Source organism: Podarcis bocagei, assembly GCF_964188305.1.
Source record: "Podarcis bocagei genome assembly, chromosome: 11".
In the NCBI taxonomy this organism is placed as follows: Eukaryota; Metazoa; Chordata; class Lepidosauria; order Squamata; family Lacertidae; genus Podarcis; species Podarcis bocagei.
In genome coordinates, this window is record NC_138136.1 from 62,978,457 (window position 1) to 62,991,701 (window position 13,245).

At 46.5% G+C, this 13,245-nt stretch overlaps 1 protein-coding gene and 1 long non-coding RNA gene across 3 annotated transcripts in view; both read right to left on the bottom strand.

Moving 5' to 3' along the window:
* Window positions 1-1,827: 1,827 nt before the first annotated feature.
* LOC308597395 overlaps window positions 1,828-13,245 on the bottom strand; it is a 228,871-nt gene continuing 217,453 nt past the window's right edge. Inside the window, exon 2 of the long non-coding RNA XR_014012929.1 lies at window positions 1,828-6,703. This is a non-coding gene — a long non-coding RNA (uncharacterized lncRNA). The remainder of the gene's footprint in view (window positions 6,704-13,245) is intronic.
* The window catches only part of FAM219A (family with sequence similarity 219 member A), a 66,630-nt gene continuing 55,212 nt past the window's right edge, over window positions 1,828-13,245 (bottom strand). Inside the window, exons 5-6 of one of the 2 annotated variants that reach the window (XM_081213258.1) lie at window positions 12,997-13,051; window positions 1,828-11,308 (exon numbers count right to left, since the gene is read on the bottom strand). In XM_081213258.1, coding sequence (XP_081069384.1) covers window positions 11,153-11,308; window positions 12,997-13,051 — 211 coding nt within the window. In that variant the 3' untranslated portion in view covers window positions 1,828-11,152. Of the gene's footprint in view, window positions 11,312-12,996; window positions 13,052-13,245 lie in introns of both variants that reach the window. The other variant, XM_081213257.1, reaches the window with a different exon arrangement.

A 13,245-nucleotide genomic window follows, 5' to 3' on the forward strand; every position in this document is an offset into this window, starting at 1 on the left:
ATCTGTGCCTTGCTGCACCCTAGAAGCAGCGGGAGGTCCCCTCTCCTACTGGAGGAGTCCTGCCTTGGAAATCCTCTCTCCCTTCCTAGCAAGCGATCTACTTCCTAGCTCTCCTGTTTATTACTGTTTTTAAGTTCTGAAGTCACTGTAGTGATAGGCAGATGAGATGCTAGCAAAACTTGTAGCAGAATCTCTCCTATGCAAAAGCACTTGGGTCACGCAGACCTAGAAAAGTGAGGTCAAGGAGAAGACTGTGGCAGGTAATGGATGGGAGGAAGCCGCTCTGTGGTGTCCACTTGCTGGAGGAAGGATCTGCACAGCCCTTCCTCTTCAGAGCACAGAGCCTGTGAGTTTGCAAAATGCTCCCTCTTGTGGGGACTAATGGGCTTTTGCATATATTTTTTTAAACTTCGCACATCAAGTCGTCTGCAAAGGAACCTCTTGAGAGCAGCTGCTACATTGCAAAGCGTAGAAGCATATCCTATGGTGCATACTTAAGCTGTCACGGGGTACAGACACCCACACACCCGGGTGTATTCTGCAAGCATAGAGCACAACACACTCCCTTGCACTTTCTATCACAGATGATCAGTAATAGCGAACAATTTTTCTGGTAGGGAAATTTGTCAGCTATTGCTCATCTTCTGACCGAGGAGTCCCCAAAGTTCTTTAATGCACCATTTGAAATCATCTGCACAATGACACTAAGCATCACTTGGAAGTCCACATCCGGATCAAAGCACGTTTTTAGCTCCCTGCTGTGGAATCGGCGCACAAGTGACCCTCACTGCTGGAATATTCACATAACAGCACTGATAAAGAATATTCTGAACCAGCCCTTAAGAGTGAGGATCAATGGTTTAAATCAAACCGCTAACTGGGGTAGGGAGGGAGGAAGAAGAGGAGAGTCCCTATTTCTACTCCCATCTCTGCTATGAGGCACGGATACATATTTTTACAGAAATATGTGCATGAAAAAACAAGACACAATTGACTGGATCGGAAGCACAGAGACGCCTGCTTTGGACATGATTCAAGAACTGGGACTGCAGAGTGCGGCAACAGCTTAACTAGATTTCATAGATGTGCTCAGGCCAGCTGCTTTGCAAATGGAATAGGTGCAGCTAGGAACTGCAAGGCTTGCCAGGAAGTAGGAAACCCCAGCCTCATGAGTCCATTTTTGGTCTCTCTGTGCGGTGCGTACAATGGGATGGAGTGGGGGGGGGTTTGTTTGTGGAAGGGCCAGGTTCCTGCAAATGCTCTGCCACACAGCACCCCTGGAGAAACTTCAGTCACGTAGCTTCCTTTAGAGACTATACACCCGTGTTGTGTGGTGGGTTAAAAGTGTGTCTGTAATGCACGTCTGTCATAGGCTAAAAACTAGGCTGTTGCATGCAAGCCCCTCAAGCTCCCAAGTTTCCTGGGGTTAACTACTGAAGGGTGCTAGTCATGGAACGTTCAAGATCAGGACAGCTTCTGTTAACAGATGTGCAAGGTCCGTCTACATTGCAATAAATATTACCTATTGCCAACAATATGGAGGTTGTATGTCCTGCAGAAAATGAACTTGACTGAAATGGGGCAGTTGAGAAAGTGGTGCACGAGCTAAAAGGAGCAGGTTACACACCTGTTAGGTACTGGAGAAGCTGCACACTAATGACAGCAAGGGATGTGGAAGGGTAATTGGGCATCATGTTTTAGGCTCAAAAGCAAGCAAAAGGTTTTTATATTATTTGCTGACAGATTTTTGGAATTATAGGGAGAAAGTCGTCCTCTTCTCTTCTTCTACAGTGGTTGAGAGACACCCAGTGAAGCTGCGGAGGCAGGTTTCATATCTATGCTTTTTTTTAATATTAATTCTGTTACACTACACACAACCAGTAACAATGATAAATACTGCAATGGAAATGTTAAAAAAATATTATACATGTTTCATGTCTTCCAAAAACCACATTTCAAAAATAAATTAATGCAAAAACCTGTTGGTAAATCATAACAATCATAATAATAATAAAATAATACACAACTGAACGGATCTGTTTAAGGCAGTATTCTACATGATGGGGAAATGAGGACTGTGCTACATCATTTGAATCAGAAAGCAAAAGTCAAGACAAACATTTGCTAGAAGACGGAGGCTGGCTTACTATGAGTGGGCATAAACCAATATGAGAGAGTCCCAACTCCACCACCCTAAACCTGTTTATGTGGCAAGGTTAAAAGGGCAGCGAGGCAATAGGTGTCTCCCAAAGCATTGCAGAACAGAGCCAAGCTTTAACACGCAACATGGATTTCCAATCAATCAATAGTTTAGACCAGCTATGCCCAAGCTAGTGCCCTCCTGACGTTTTGTACTACAATTCCCCATCAGCTCCAGCCAGCTGAGATTGGGAAAGGCTGATTCAGACTGAGTACCCATCTCACTTTTGGTTGTCTGGCACACCCAAGACCCAGACGTTGGTGGGAATTCAAAGCTTGGCTCGTGATCAGCAATGTATGTCAAGGGCTCCTCCTGCAGGAAGAGTGTCAGCAATTGATGCCCAGTCATCCAGGTTTTCTGGCCCTGCAGAACACAGTTCTGAGGAGGTGACACTCCTGAAAGGATTGGCATTTAAAGAGACCTTTTTCCAGTTTGGGAGCACAGACACGTAAGACGCATTTCCTCTAAGACTGCTTTCTCTCGAAGACACCACTTCCTCTGCAAATACGTTTACACACAATCAGTCATGGCACATATTACAGGGAGAACACAGAAGTCATGCACTGGATCATGTCCGCTGTACCAGAACAGCATCATGTCCTGATGCAGCAGCCCTGATAACTTTGCCACGGAGTGGGGGAGCAGAGTGGAGGGCAGGCACGGTTCAGCAGATAGTGCAAAAAGGTAAAAACGAAAAAACGAAGGTCGCCTTGCCCTCCACAAAATAAATAAAAAGGAAAACAGCTGCTTCCTGCGAGCTTCTTCCATGGGCAGGACCCCTCCACTTCTCCCAAATGAATTGTCATGTGCACAAAAAAAGGTCAGGGCAGATCTTACCCATCCGCCGTTGGTAGTGAGGTGCGGGTTGCCCAAAAGCCACAGACAGATCAACTAAGACTTCCGAAAGAATTCCCAGAAAGATAATTGCTACAACACAGGTTAAAAGAAACAACCATGACTGAAGGATTGGCCGGGGTGAGGAGTGGAAAACAATTTGTAGCCACTTTTTATGTCCCCCAGAGCCACTTGCAGCCATGGCAACCACCAAACGCACAAGACACCCAAGCAGCTGGTGTGGCTGCCATGTTTCTATGCGCACCCACGAAGGAACTGCGCTCCAGAATCCTCCAACACATCACAGCGCTGTGGCGTGCCTCTCTTGGAATGTGTGGGGCAGCTGTTTCAGGGTGTTCAGGGCAGGCCCTGCGTGCCAGAAATGTGAGGTTAGGAAAGAGCCAACTGGGAGGGCCATTTCAACAGAACAGAGCTGGGCTGTTGGAGGTTTTTTGGGGGGTGGAGGAAGTGGGAAAGAAAACATTAACTGTGAAAAATCAAGGTGTGAACGATGGATTTGTGCAATTTAACAAGGCTTGTGAGTCTAGAACTAACCACTGGACACGGATACCAAGGTTTACCTGTGACAACTAAATTACACTTGTACGGCTCTTGCGGCCATTCAACCACCCCCTATTTGCCTGCAACTCCTCTAGTTCTCTCTAAACTTTTGTTTAGAAACAGAGGGGGATATGTGGCACGACGTCCTATGATTTTGTGTTTTCACCTAACCTCCTCTCTGCAGCACATAAACAGAGGGACCCTGATCTTCCCGCGTACAACACAGAGCTTTACTCAAGGGTGCCATGACATGTCACAGTATCTCCCAGTTTGCCAGAGCTGCTTCAAATGCCAGTTGGAACTGGTGGGCTCGGCCAGGCAGAGAAGAGACTCCTGGCTGTGCTCGTGACAGATCCAAGAGTTTTCAGAGAACAGCTGCCATCACTGAACAAGAAGCCCAACGGGAGACAGTGCTCAGACAATCTGTCTCCCTGCCTGGCTAATAGCCACAGAGTCTTCAGTAGTCACCTGTCGGCACTTGCTCCCGGCTACAGAAGCAGTTGAGAAAAAGAGTTTGGTTCCTCCCTCCAATAGGACAGGAACACAGAACAACACAGAGCGGAGACTGCAACCCAAAGGGAGACAGAAGCAGTCAGTAGTGTATAAGGGCAAGGATCCAAAGATCAACTAAGATGAGACAGAATCCCTTAAGCCAAGGGAAGATTGCATCCAGACTGATTGTTTTGAAGTACAGTGGAAACTTGGTTCTCAAACTTAATCCGTTCCGGGAGTCGGTTCGACTCCCGAAACCGCTTGGAAACCAAGGCACGGCTTCTGATTGGCTGCAGGAGCTTCCTGCACTCAAGTGGAAGCCGCGGAAGCTGTGTTGGACGTTCGGCTTCTGAAAAACGTTGACAAACCTCAACGCTCACTTCCGAGTTTGCGGTGTTCAGGAGCTGATTTGTTTGGGAGCCAAGTCATTTGAGTACCAAGGTACCACTGTACAACCATGCCAAGCCAAGGGGAAAGGGCAAAGCTCTGCCTGAATGCTCCCCCAGCGGTGAGGTTTGAAGAGGGCACAGACAAGATCAAGTACTTCTAAAAGCTTACATGGAATTCTCCAGCAATGCAGCTGAGGGGTGCCCCCACTCCACAACAGTCAAGCGATGCTTAGTTTGGCAGGACCAGATTACGTCCTTACTGATCTCCAAATGTACATCCATATAGTAATAGCAATGAACAAGAGATAGGTTCTTTCCCGGTAGTTTACCAGCTTGCTTAGCTCTCAAGTTAAAAGCACCAAGCAACTTTGGTTGCTCTCAATGCCAGTTCTGCATTTTGGGTACTGCTGTAGCCCTCCCTCTTCCTGCGGGAAACCTCCCTCACCGACCGACCGACCCCTACTTATGTCATTGCTTTGCGTTAAGTTTTCCTTGAGATGTTCGCTCTTGTTCTGAGCTCAGATCAGAGCAGTCCCAACAATGTCATGCGTGCTAAGGTTGTGGTGAAAAGGGATGAAACTGATGCAGAAAGTGGTTCGGATTTCTTTTAAAAGTTTCAGGTGTGTGACAAATGGATAAAGTAATCTCAGTGCTTTTTTCACAAGGAGCCAAGGACCAAAAAGACCAGAGAGATTGGACTATTTAGAGTTTGCAGAGGCCCTAAAAGATGGCATCTTTAAGAAGGCATCAGATGTCTGGATGTGTAACATGGAAAGCACCGACATGTGAGCCTGAGCATCCCTTCAGCATGTGAGATTTCTCCCAGAGCGTCAGCCTGTCTCCAGCATGAATTTTAATGAGTTGTATCATAATCTTGGTCTCCCTTGATGTCAGGCGACTTCTTAGATCATAATTTGTTGCTATGGAAACAGCTGTGTCACAGCCAAATCGTCTATCATGAAGTTGAAAAACTAAGCTCCGTTTTCCCTTAAAGATAACCGCTGGAAGAACCCTTGGGTCTCTCCTACAGGCACAAACAAGTGCGGGATTCGGAAAATAGCGGAAGTCTACTTGATATGACGGATTAAAAGAATTGCAGTGCTGATGAAGAATGCAAAGAGGAAATTGTAAACTGCAATTCACAGACTCTGAAGCAGCCACCGACTCTGAGAAGTGGCTTGGTGAAAAACTACAGGTCCCAGAATGCAAGACAGGGCCACGGTTTGCTGACTTACTTGAATCTTGATGGAGGCAAATCTGCAAGAAGCTGCCTGCTATGCAGACGTAATCCTTCTGCATGAGACTCTAAGGTGCTGGAATGCAGAAGAGCAAAACCTACAAAGTGGCTTCACTTTTCAGAAGCCACTTTTGACATATTTTGTGCAAGACAAAAACAATTACATGCTCCCAAATGACGTGTGTACATGTAACTTCATGTACATGAAGCAAACCCACAGGAATCCTCAGTATAGTCGTACCTTGCATCCCAAACACCTTGGTACGCAGATGTTTTGGCTCCGAAACGCCGCAAACCCAGAATTGAGTGTTCCAGTTTGCAAACGTTCTTTGGAACCAGAACGTCCGACGGGGCTTCTGCGGCTTCCGATTGGCTGCAGGAGTTTCCTGCAGCCGATGAGAAGCCACGCTTTGGTTTCCAAATGTTTTGGAAGTCGAACGGACTTCCAGAACGGATTCCGTTAGACTTCCAAGGTACGACTGTATAAAGTGACTGCCAAGCCATGCTTTGGGTGTAACGGAGCAACTCTTCCAGTCCTGTTGTATGTATGAAAAGAGGCTGAGAGCAAAAAGGATCCAGGTATTACCAAGTTCTGAGCACAAAAATCAGAGAAAGTCACAGGCAGATGGAAAGAAAGAAAGAAAGAAAGAAAGAAAGAAAGAAAGAAAGAAAGAAAGGGGAAGGGGGTAAGCAAAGAACAGGAGACCTGAAAGGTATAGTGCCATGTCCAAAAATTAGTAACATGCAACAAGGCATATTTCATTCTCTATTAAGAGTAGCCACATTTCCGCAAGGTTTAGAAAATAATAATAACAACAGACTCAAGAAGGAGCTTGAAATACAAGAGAACTGAATATTGCAACTTAGTTTGTTGTGCGCACAAGAAAGGAGGAATTTTCATGTTCCTCGTGTGCTGCCTACCCCAAGGATCCTGCTGGTTATTCTGTTCTCCTACTTCCTGTGCCCTGGGGGTTCACTGTCCCTCTTTGTCTTTCCCTCTAGCTGTTCAGGAGGCTGCACTGCTGGGAGGTCAAGAGTAGCATGGGCCGCAGGAATGCAGAGACGCCATTCCGGCCACCCACAGAAGACATTCTGGCCAAGCTACTTGAGGGCACATACTGCCTTATCTCTTTTGTCTCTGTGATGCAACCTGCCATTATGTATGCAATCAACTCCAATGTCGCTGCAGGAAGCTGGATTGCTGGGATTGTATCCAATGAAGTCACTGCATGACTGCAATTGCTTCTGCTCATGTAACAGGAATTCCACTCCCTTTCCTCCTTGCATGCACCACTGCAATCATGCCACCAGCCACAAAAAAATGCTCTGGAGGACTGGGTGAACCCCCAGAGCATACTGGGGGGGTGGCGGCATGGGGGAGATGAGAAGTTCCATTGTTTGAGCTAAAGTTGTTCAATTCTAGCAATGCCTTTCCTGTATACAATTCTTGGTGTCCTGGGATGGACTGTTTATATCAGAAATTCCTGCTTCTTGTACCCACTGACTGGGAACAACTTCTGTGGTCTCTTGACGAAAGCAGCTAACCACTCCTGCTGTTTTGCTTAGCAGACTCATTGGTTTCCCTCTAGGTGGAGCCAAGTGATACTACCCACTTCAATCTGGCTGCAAGCACTGTTGGGTTTTCTACCATAAGAAGCTTTTTGCTCCAGGAAGTACCCTGGAGCCCAAGAGGAGGATCCACAGCTCCGCTGCATGAAAAATATGGCCCTTAGACGTTGTGCAGCAGGAAAAGTCAGCACTTCCACCAGCTGTGGAGGCTGAGACTTTATATCATGGGTGAGTAGGTAGAAATACACCCTGGGATGAAAGCCTGGTTAAAATCAGCCACTGCTTCAAGTCTTCAGAATGTTTTGGGCTGGGGGGCGGGGAGGAAGGGAGATGACTGACAGGCAGAATATTGCCCAGAGCAACTTGTGGGAAGGGATGCTCCATTTCACATATTTTCCCCCAGCAGCACCAGAAACAAGGAGCCAATGATCCAAGTGCATTCAAAAATGAGGACATAAGCTTACCATTAATTAAGACTGAATGACTAATGGGGGCTTGCAGGTTAAATGTACATTTGCAGCATTTAAGCTAGCAGATATTTGCATGGCCACAAGTGAAAACGGGCCCTTCCTTTATGCTATTTGATGCTCTAATGTAAATCAAGGCAGTACAGAAAGGCTTTGAGATCAAAATATCTATAGACACCAAATCCTCTTCCTTCCAGAATACCACCCTGCTTATGGGGAGTGTGATCCAACTGGAACAAATTCTTTCCAAACAGAACTGTCTGGGGTGGCAAGCTCTTCCTGCTTCAGGATTTCCAAAAGGCAATTGAATCTTCCAGAGTATGTTCTCTTCCTTCCACCCCCACCTGAATTACAGAGCTAGGAAGCAGTTAAGTACACCCCCACAACCTATGGGTGTGGCTCTTCCCTTCTTTAAAATCTGAAGCTAAAATGCGAAAGATGGAAAGATGACTGCTCAGAGCCAAGGTCTGCATGTTGCAGAGACTGAGAGGCAGCCATAATGTAAACTCCTTAATTTTTATAAAGCTGCTTCAAGTTTCTTAGAAGGCCCCTTGCCACATCCGTTTTCAAGCATAACCTGGAGATGAAAAGCCTGAATGCAAACACAGGAAGCATGTGCTGCAGATACATCAGCTTTCGCCAATCAGGTGCCTTCCAGCAGTTGGGCTATACAAAGATGTGCTGTTTAGAACTGATGGAGGCCTATAGTCCCGCAACATCTGGATGGCACCAGCTTGGCCGAGGCTGATAGGCCCATTGAGGTGCTGTGGTGGGCTGAACTGATGCCCAGCTTGGTCTCTGTGCAAGGTGTGAAATGGCCCAAAGAAACTACAATACAGCAGGATTGTTGGCAAGCTTTCTGTGGCAGCCGCATGGGCTTCAGTCAATACATTCAGCTTTCCTGATGGCAACACCACATCACTTATTCTCCCCCACTCTTGTATCCACCCCCCTCCTCAGAAAACATACAGACACAAAGCCTAGGAGCCAGGAGAAGCCAAAAGGTTTTTTTGTTTTGTTTTCTGTTTTATGTCTCTGCACTGACCTCACTAAAACTGTGCCACTACTGAGGATTTTGGTGAACAAGGAAAAGGGAACTGCTGTGGAATGCACAGACCAGGGGGAACAGCTCACAGGTAAGTAAAATGACGTGTAGGACAAATATTTTCAAATCTCATCTCTTCTATCCACGCACGAAAAAGGTTAAATTCAAAGCGCAGCCCTTCTTGTCACAATCCAAAAGGCTGGTGGAAAATAGTAAGAAAATAAAAACTAGGGATTGTGCATTAACAATTTAAAATACGGTGTGCAAATTAAATATGGATTAGTTAATCTCTGGGGAGAAGCTCTTAAAAGGAATTAAAATGTGTTTTCCAAATCAATCATCCTAGGCCTAGGTATTATTTCTGATAAGGTAGTTTCACTCCAGGTTCAGAGTTTTCAGTCTCTGCTGGGCTGCTAATCACCACTTGCACCTCATTTGTTGCTGTGTTTAGGTCTTAGCCATCTCCCTTAATTTCAAACACCTAGCTCAGAACCCAAACTCCTGACGGCATTTCCCTACCCCCAAATCTCAATGAGGCAATCTTTGTTTTCATTTGCAACCCCTCCTGCTCCTTATTTCTCCTGTTCTGGAACAACAAATGGGAGTGACAGTGGCCTTTCAACCAATACTCTTCTGGAAAGAGCAGAGATCACTCTGCATATTGACACAAGGACGACCTGCATGGAATCCTGGGATATGTAGTCTCCCCAGGTGACAATACTGCATTGGATGGGAGGAGACTGAAATCCACTTCTTTGTTCTCTAACAGATTTGTGGCAATTCACAAGCACAGCTCCAGTGGAAAGTCTACATGGGGCAAGAAACTTGGCTTTCCGAGGAACAGGGCAAACCAATCTGTCGTGTGCTTATGGCGTTCGAAGCTTGGCCAACAGAGCCCTCTAAAGAGGTAGAGTATCAAATCATATTTTTTTTAAAAAAGGCAAAGAGCTCACCTGTTTTGTTACAAAGCTTGACACAACCTGAGTTAGCAAGCAGAGTAATACGGGAGTTAATCAAATCTGCCAATTTGCTTCTGCATGCCTCCATCACCACTGATGGTCTGTGGCCATACAAATGCTGGAGAAGTTTCCCAAGCACCAAACTGGCTAGCCATGCTGATAACTGATGGGACACATCTCCGGGCACCAGTCTGTTAATGATGGCAATGCGATGCCGGTGTCAAGACAGCAACACAGGCACTGTATGATGAGCAGCAGAAGCAAGGACGGTCCCTTTCCCTCCCTGGCTTAGAAGTTTCACTTTGTGGCAATCGAAACACCTGGCTCTTGGGAGCTGAAGAGCCACTCACGAGTTTGGGTGTGTGTTTGGGTGAGCCAACACCTTAAGATCAATCTCTTGCATGCGCAGAGCGCACACAGCCTTTGGGATTAGCTCTACACAACGCCAGGCCACGAAAGGGCAGAAGCTTGACCAACACAGCCTGTGTGGTCCCTGGAGCCAGAAAAATCTCATTCCGCTAATGCAGGCAGGGGCACACAGCCAACAGCAAAGCATCTCTTTTGTTGCCATTAAAAGGGTTTGGGTACACAGACTTTGTCTCAAAAGTCATACAAATGCTTCTCAACTCCCATTCATGGGAACTTCAGGCAACACTTTAAACCTGATGGTGTTTTGCTTTGCTTTTTTACAATGGCAGGCTGGTATTCAGGATTGCAAACACAAGCAAAGGACAAATAAGGGTAGACTTGATTTTTTCAGTAAATGTTCTCTTATTAGGCTGTGCAATGCATTACCCTTCGCTTAATGCTTCTTATTTGGAAGCACGTTGCAAATGCAACTTTTCTTGCCATTTGCACCTAGTCTATAATCAGTATTTTTTTATGTTGATTCTTCCTAGCTGACTAGATCTTCCCTTCCTGTACTTCACTCCTGATCCCACCTCCTTATTCAGGGCCAGTCCATCACAGAAGACGTAGGCTCCCCAGGATTGATTCCAGCTCATTCTTTCATTTCTGGTCAGAGACTTTTGCGTTTCAAACTCTGATTTCAACTCTTGCCCGCTAGAGTGAACTTGGGGAGGGCTCACTGCAGCAGCCACATCTGATCTCCTCCACCCCCTCCAAACTCCTGTATATGAATTTTACAAGCTGAGCCCAAGTCCAAAGGGATCCAATGGGCTTTCCAGACCAAGGAGCCGTATCTGGTTCACTTACTGTAGTTTTAAAATAAAAATGAGAAGAGGATCATAAAATGAATAATATATATATATTATTTTTTGGTTTCTCCTGGCTCCATGAACACAAAGAGGTGCACGTCCTACCATAGGAGGAAGCAATGGCTGTTAAGTTTTACAGTTATAGTGGAAAGCACTGATCAACCCTTGCCAGGCTTCCCTCGTTACTGGATGTGGCAGGCAGTGGAGGAGGTGGCTTGACAGCACATGCAAGTGGGGTTGACCGACTTCGGAGGGATGAGGTCGAGGTCCTCGTCATCTGGGATCTCATCTAACCGGTAGCCATCCTTTAGCAGCTGGATGTTCAAGTCCTGGTTGATCTGCTGCAGACAAAGAGTCAACGAGTCAAGGAACTGACAGTCCAACATCATCTCCCATACCCAACATGGCTGAACGGCAATGGCCTGGTCCATTTTGAAAGAGACAAGTGCTAAGAGGGAAGCCACAGCTCTGCATAAGGTGTCAAGTTCAATTCACAGCTTCTCCAATTCGCAGAAGGAAATCCTTCTGCCAGTAACCAGGTGAGGTTGAAATTACTGGTGCAAAGATCTTTCCCAGCCCTGCTACCAGAGAACCAAATGGATATGGAGCATGACTTACTGATGTCCCTTCACATGTCAAAGAAAGAAACAACTTTCTGACTTTTAGAAGACATCTGAAAGCAGCTCGGTTTGGGGAAGTTTTTAATGTTTGATGTTTTATGGTGTTTCTACTGTTCTTCTGGGAGCTGCCCAAAGAGGCTGGGGAAAGCCAGCCAGATGGGTGGGGTCTAAGTAACAAAATTATTATCATCATTACAGGCCTCCTAACTTACTTTTACTTGAAATTTAAGCATGGTTGCCAAAGTTTCATTGACAGTTACTCATTTTTATTACCAACTTTGCTTTGGGTTTGTGTGTGTAATCCAACTAACATGCCCCATTAGGACAAGGATTTTCACTTATGCGGTGGGACACCCTCACCCCCAGCGTGCACCCTGAGTCTTCCTCAGAACTGCTCCAGAGGCTTGGAGGAATCCCTAGAGCAGATTTAGCGGGCATGTGATGGTGGAATTCCCATTTGCAAGCGGAAAACATTGAGCTGATGTGTCACTTGTCTACTTTGGATACAAGAGTACAAGACATAGGACGCACCAGATGATAAGACACACCTAGTTTTGGGGGGAGGAAAACAAGAAAAAAAATATTCTGAATCCCAGAAGCCATAACAGCAAGAGGGATCTGGCATCTGGGATAGCCTCTTGCTGTTCAGGCTTCTGGGATAGCCGCCAAAGCCTCTCCCGGGCAGCGGGATGAAGGCTCCCCCTGCCCAGAAGAGGCTGCGGGCGGCTAAGCTGCCCTCTGTCCCTTCCCCCCACCTCCCGCAAAAGCCAGCCAAGAACCGTGCGCTCTTTAAAGGGAGCACGGCTCTTGCAGGCTTTTCTACAAGGTGGGAGAAGGATAGCCTGTTAGTGATGGCTGCTCCCTTTAAAGAGTGTGCGGAGCTGTTCTGGCTTCTGGGATAGCCCGCAAAGCCTCCGCAGGGCAGTGGGGTGCCTTCATCCCGCTGCCCTGCGGAGGCTTTGCACAGCTAAGCCAGAAGCTAGAACAGCGAGAGGGAGCGCTGCGCAGTGCCTGCATTCGCTCCATAAAACGCACACACATTTTCCCTTACTTTTTAGGAGGGAAAAAGTGTGTCTTTTAGAGCGAAAAATACAGTAGTCTGACAATAACATTTTTGGTAACACCTGAGATTTGAATGAGCTACATAGGGGTCCTATCCCATCAAGGTGTTGGCCTTAGGCTTCTTTCACTTCTGTGATAAAACTCTATAAAAGGTCTTCTCATGCCACTCTCTGGATTTGGGCTGCAGAAATACAGGGACGATTGGTTGCTTCAGCGAAAGAAAACCACCACTAAGGGATACTGCCTTCGTAAAAACAGCAGTCAGAAATTTGCGTCCCTTCGGGAAAGAGAAAAATATTTCTAAATCTTACTAAGGGGAATGAATTGAAGGCACAGGAACTCACCTCAGCTGAAGAATATCCCGAGGAGGAATATCTGGACATGTCAAAGTCGTCATCACTGCAGAGGAAGAAAAAGCGCAATGAGGAAAGAGGACTCAGCGAGTGAGAGGGACCCTCCAGAGCTCACTGGCCATATCACTCTTGTTCACAGAGTGAACACGCAGGCAGATTTGCAGGATCCAACAACAGCAGCACCTGCTTCCAAGAGTGGCCACCCAGATGCCTGCAGGTAGCACTCAAGCAAGGCATGCC